Source organism: Sturnus vulgaris, chromosome 13, assembly GCF_052056855.1.
Source record: "Sturnus vulgaris isolate bStuVul1 chromosome 13, bStuVul1.hap1, whole genome shotgun sequence".
Taxonomy (NCBI): Eukaryota; Metazoa; Chordata; class Aves; order Passeriformes; family Sturnidae; genus Sturnus; species Sturnus vulgaris.
In genome coordinates this window covers 3,295,988-3,301,987 of record NC_142255.1, presented here as the reverse complement: position 1 = coordinate 3,301,987, position 6,000 = coordinate 3,295,988, and the positions used below count along the sequence as shown (strand labels likewise).

The following is a 6,000-nucleotide window of genomic DNA, read 5'->3' as shown; positions in this document are numbered from 1 at the left end:
TACGGATGGGGAGCGGAACAGAGCGGGTCGGGACGGGCACAGCACCGGCTTCTCCCGCACGGCCCCGCCGCACCGCGCTAATCGGCTTTCAGAACCGGGGCCGCTTATTTATAGCCGGGGAGGCGGAGCGCAGGTTTCCCTTTCGGAGTAGCCCCCAGGCTCGCCCGGCCGTGCCCGCACCTGCCGCGGTGCGAGGCCGCCTCGGCTCCTCCGGGGGGGCCGCGGGGCTGGGCGGAGAGGGGCTCCCCGGGGCGGCGAGGCGAGGCGAGGCGAGGCGAGCCCTACCCTCCCGCGTATCCATCCCCCCAGGCAGACCCAGGCGGCGACTCCTTCCTTATCTGCCTCTGGCATCACCGGGGCCGCTCCAGCTCCCGCGCCCTCCCCCTTACCGCGCGGGACTGCTCAGCACCAGCTCCCCGCGGCACCGCAGGCCCGGCCAAGCTCAAGGCTCGGCGAGCCGCGCCCCCGTCCCCATCCCCGGGCACCCGGGGAGCTGGGGGAGAGCCGGGCCCTGCTGGAGCCCTCCGGGCTGCAAGGGATGGGCAGCGCGGCGCAGGGGTGGCTCCACCAGCTCGACACGCGGAGCGAGTGTGCAAGGACCGGGTTCCCAGAGGGAGCTGCCGTCGGGGCGCACGGAGCGGCCCGGGCTGCGGGGCCGCCTCATCCCGGGGCTCCTCTGCACCGCCGTGACGGGCAATCTCCCGGCTGGGGACAGGTGGGGATGGGGATCTTGCCGCCCTCCCAGCCCCGTCGCGGGGCCCCGCGGTTACCTGACTTCGTCCGGGTCGGGCTGGAGCTCCGCGCATTCTCCCGGGGCTGGAGTGGAGCGAGGCGCGCGGCCTCGCCTCAGGACCGCCGCCGCCGCCTCAGGCCCGACCGGGCCGGGCCGGGCCGGGCGGCGCGGGGGCCGCGGCCTGGGGCCGCCAAGAAGGGACAGTTCCGGTGCCGGTCGCGGTGCCGGTCCCTGCTCCCGCACCGGTCGCGGTCCCGGTCGCTGCCCGGGTGGCGGTCCCGGTGCCCGCGGGATCCGCCGCGGCTCCGCCGCACCTCAGGGCCCGGGCGCCGCGCGCCCCCTCAGCGCGGCCGCGCGCGGGAAGCGGCCCCGGGCCGGACACGGAGCGCTCAGCGCGGGCAGCACCGCGAGCTGCGGCCGAGACCTTAAAAATGCATGAGGGATACAAAATCTGCCTTAGCTGACGTATCCTCAATCACCCAAAAAATTATAAGCAAACTTCCCCCAGGGCCAGATCTGACGAATTACTTTGATTTGATTCTGATTGACTCTTGATTAACGAGAGAGACGTCTTATGAGTGTTTTTTTCCTCTCTTTCTAAACCGTGTTGCTTATGGTGATTCAAACATACTGATGATTTTAACACAGAAATGACACAAGACAGAATAAGTTATTTTATTACAAGATATATAGAACATATTTTCTCTATTTGCAACCTTATTTCAGCAGTTCTGCCAGTGCAAATCCCACCACAGGGCAGAAAACAGCAAAATCATGACATTGGATACAAGAACGAAACAAACTCAAATTATCAAAATTACAAAACAGAACTTGGACGTATCTACAGGACTTATATAAATAGTGCAAATTATGTATCTACAGCATAAGTGTTTAGAGTATCAAAAACGTTTTGGAACAGCGTTTTAAAGAAGGTAGTCAGCAGGAACTGGTCAGTGTGATGGTGTTAGGGATTTAAAAACTAAATACAACTCTCATTTCTTCAAGAAGAACTGTCGAGCTTCTTCCCAGGACTGCCGGGGGAATCTGTTGGAGAGCTCAAGATAATCTTGAGAACTGAAAAATTTTTCTGTTGAAGACAAAACACAAAATTACCAAGTTATTCCCCCTTAAGATAAGACGGCAATAAAACAAGAATAGTGAATGTGCAGCCAATTTTTTAGGTAATTTACTCCCCTCCCCCTATGCAAATCTTCTCAGACCATGGGGTGACACTTGTGTGGAGCTCGGGACATTTACGCTCGGCTTTAAGAATGGGGGGGCAGAGGCTCTGCCGAGCAAAGGCTTCGTTCCATGTGAGAGCTGATCAGGCTCTCTGCCCCATGCACAGGAACATTACACATCTTTATACACTATATTCTTTATATAGGAAGTGTATAACATTATACACTTTATGTTCTTGGACCCACCGGGGACCAGCTCAGCCCCGTTCTACCCTGGGCAGCCTCAGTGGCGTTTTCTGCTCAGCAGTTTCTTTTTTTTACCACAAAGGGCTGCAGAAGAGTTGTGCTCCCGACTCTCCAGAGCTCAGAGCATGAGCACAAACGCAGCTTTCACTGCCAGGAGCGTGCAGTGACGTGGCCACGACTTCACTGTGCACAGGTTTGAGGGTCTGACCCTCCAAGTAGCACCCAAGTATGAAATTTGTGCTTTCAGGTTTTATTCCTGTCAGTGTTGTTACTCCCATTTGTTTTTGGGGACACCATCCTTCACATTCAAGTAATACAAGAGATAAAAAAATCCAGCCTACACTACTATTAAGTCAACTTTAGCACAACTGGAGAGTGTTTAGAAATCACACTCACATGCTACCACATCTTTGTTTAAAAGTTCCTCCGGTTTGAATAGTGAAAATAAAAAGCAAGTTTTCCACTTGGATTTTAGATGTTTCTCGAGTAGATTCTCATGCAAACACAATCCGGGAAAGTTGGTGCTGCAGATACTGCATGAGAATGCTTCAAACTGAGATGTCTGATGTTGACAGTAAAAATCTCCATAAAGTTACCTTAATTTTATGATTTATATTTAAACAAAAACTTTATGCTTTAGACCTAGAACCACTCATCTCCTGGCAAATGCTGAGGAAATGGTGGTGCATTTCTGCTCGTTATGAGAGAGAAATGACTGTCCCAGCATTGCATTTTATGCACAATACAGCTACTCAAGACCAGATGCCTATAAACACTTGAATTTCAGATGTGTTTAGCAAGTAACAGCCATCTCAGCTGAGAATCTTTCAAATGTTTAGCCTAAAAAGGTTGACTGCATTTAAAGTAATATTTATAATAACCGAGGGGGAATAAAACCACGGCTCTTGTGCAAACTGACAAACTTTAAAGGACAATTACAGGACAGCATTTTAGAGATTTTTGGCTCCCTGGGTGTATTGGCACGGCTGCGTAGCTTCTGCAACCTAAAACTTTTGAAGGCAGCCTTTGTGTCAGCTAATTAAACATGTGCAGGTACAGTATCACATTTTAAGACACGATACCACATAGCATTGAATAAAGATTAACAGTCTGAATCCCTGATAGACGAGCAGCAGACTGGAAGACACCTCTGTGTATGTGTGGGTCAGGATGAAAGCCAGGGAGCCCACTCCCAAACTGTAAAATCCTGCTGCAATTTACTGTATTTATTTTCAGTGATTAATCACCATATCCACACGTTTTGTTACCCAGTTGTTACTCTGTTACACTGCAGGGAACGTACCCCTCTGCTGAGATAACTGATTTTCCATTTGGCCTGAGCTCTGTGCAAAATCCTATGGGGGAAAACAAACAAACAAAAAGACATCAGGTTTTCTGATCTTACATCATCCGAGGAATTAAAACAACATTTTGAAGGTGATTCAAAAATACTAATATTTCATGCAATCTGCAAATTAAAGACTCAGTCTTGCTTGCTCCATATCGTAACACAACACTGCCAGCACTTAAATTCTGTCATTTACGGTGGATTTTTATACATTTATTTATATTTGTTTTAAAAAATATATTTTTAGTACACAACAGAGAATCCAAGGCTTTCGTGTCTTCTTAGGAAATAAATTATTATTGTGATTTTTATTTACCATAGCCACGTTTCTGTAAAACAAACGGTGTTTCAGATTTTTGCTCCCAACTCCAAATATACTCTTACAAAATTCATGACTGATCCCCATTTCAATGGCTGTGCTTCCCAGCGAGCTGGGAGCCTGAGGTGCTGATCTCTTGGGAGAAGGTGGAGTCGCTGCCCAGCACTGCTGGCCCTGGCAGCCAGCTGTGCCCCCAGCTGTGCCCCCAGCTGTGCCCCCAGCACCATCCCGCTGCTGTCGGGTGTTGGGATATCCGCAGCATCCTGGGAGCCAGCAGGACACCGACCTCGCCTGCCACCAGCCAGCTCCTCACTGCAGGTCCTGTCCTCTGCTGGAGTCTGCCCCCAGCAGAACACTGAAGAAGGGATTAGCCAAGATAAGATACAACACAGCAAATCATGGATACTCCTGAATGTTTCTACTCATTTCTGCACATCTCCAAACAGAAGGAACAAAAATAAACAGGCTGATGCAAACTTCAGCTGATGGAAATAACTCTATCGGTAGGGAGAGCGCTGTATAATGCAGCAATGCTCTTCCTTTGATTTTGGCTGCACGTTTAACACACTGTATTTAAGTGTTATATTCGTACACACCACCAAACTTTTACGTAAACGGCACTTCTTTTTGCGTTCCCTGGCAAAGGAACAATCTCATTTTCTACTCACAGGGCAACATTTTACAGTCTTTCCCAAACCTTCTACCGAAGCAAATGAGAGATTTGCTTGACAAACAGCAGCGAGTTGAAACAGAAGTAGAGCAGCGAGTCCCTTGTGCGTGTGCGGGATCTCAGCATTCCCCGGGTGCTGCCAGCGCCGCTCTCCCACGTGCGTGTGCAACAATCGGGATCAGACTTTGAAATGGGCAAAATGCTGAAGGGCCAGCGAGGCCAGCAGGGACAGCACCCTTCACAGCACACACAGCTCTTACACCTTTTCATAAAACACCTTTCTTTAAAAGCCTGCAGGCACAGTACACGGACTTGCCATTTGGGATATAACTGGAAATCAAATTAGTAACATTAACTCTTATAAATATACTTACACTTTACCGTAGCTGCCGGGGATTTTAGTGCCATTCCATCTCTTATAGAACAGAAATCAAGGTAAACTACCTTAATTACTCACATAGGAAACATTCTCCTGCACCCTCATGTTTTTTAGCGAAAAAAAAAACAAACTAAATTTGCTACACTTATTAATAATGTGTAAAATATTTTTTTCAGTTTCACTATAAGAAAGTCAGAGAAGACAAATTATAGCTGTGCATTTTACCAGAAGTTCATTACTATATGGCAAATGTTTTAAATACTAAGTTCCAAACTTCTTTTAAAAAAACTGCTCTGCAATTATTTTAGTATTAAAAGGATAAAAAGTAGCTGCACTCCTAAGTTTGATGTTATGCAAAGACTTCTAGCAAATATTTAGTTCTTGTCCTTTCTCAAATACATGTAGCCTATTCTTGGATTGGCTGTACAGCATTAAGGAGAGGAGTTTGATGAACATTTCTTTATCAACAACAGTAACTTTTAGGTGACTGATAAAGGGTTACAGACTCCTAAAAGCATATTATTTTTAATAGTAGAATGTTTATGGAAACTGCATTTGTTCATTGGAAGCAGTCAATAAAATGCATGAAATTTTTAAATGCAAAAAATCTGACAGATAAAGCAGCATATAAATTTAGACAAAGGGAAGAAAAATAATGCAAATCTTTATTCAAAACGGTATTTGTAATGACCTCGGTGGCTTACTGTCAAAAATAAAGATTGCAAGATTAGACTGGTAACATATGTTTTGTGTACTTTCTGCATAAAATATATACACTTACCCAGTTCTCTGTAAATCTATGGTACACAGTATACAACTGTACATTTATATGTAAACACATTAATAAACCTATTTCAGATATGCTATATGGGCAGGAATTTTTAAAAAAATATAAATATTTTAAGATCTACATCAGATATTCCCAGTACATCCAGCAACGCTCATGAAAACAGGATTCTGCAGGGATAGTGAGAACCTGAACTATTCAGTAACCTTTTAGTGGGATGAGATGCCTCAAGTACAGGCATAATCTGTGGTTTGAGAAGAGCTGCAGACAATCTGAAAGTACTTCAGTGCTGTTTGCTTGTTTTACTGGAGTGACGATCCCCACCCTGAGAGCAAAG

General features: G+C 47.2%; 1 protein-coding gene across 2 annotated transcripts in view; it reads right to left on the bottom strand.

Annotated features, from left to right (window-relative positions):
* Positions 1–1,384: 1,384 nt before the first annotated feature.
* The window catches only part of SCAPER (S-phase cyclin A associated protein in the ER), a 130,413-nt gene continuing 125,797 nt past the window's right edge, over positions 1,385–6,000 (bottom strand). For both annotated transcript variants that reach the window (XM_088172345.1, XM_014879164.2), the window contains exons 31-32: positions 3,464–3,515; positions 1,385–1,820 (exon numbers count right to left, since the gene is read on the bottom strand). In XM_088172345.1, the coding sequence (XP_088028471.1) occupies positions 1,726–1,820; positions 3,464–3,515 (147 nt within the window). In that variant the 3' untranslated portion in view covers positions 1,385–1,725. The remainder of the gene's footprint in view (positions 1,821–3,463; positions 3,516–6,000) is intronic.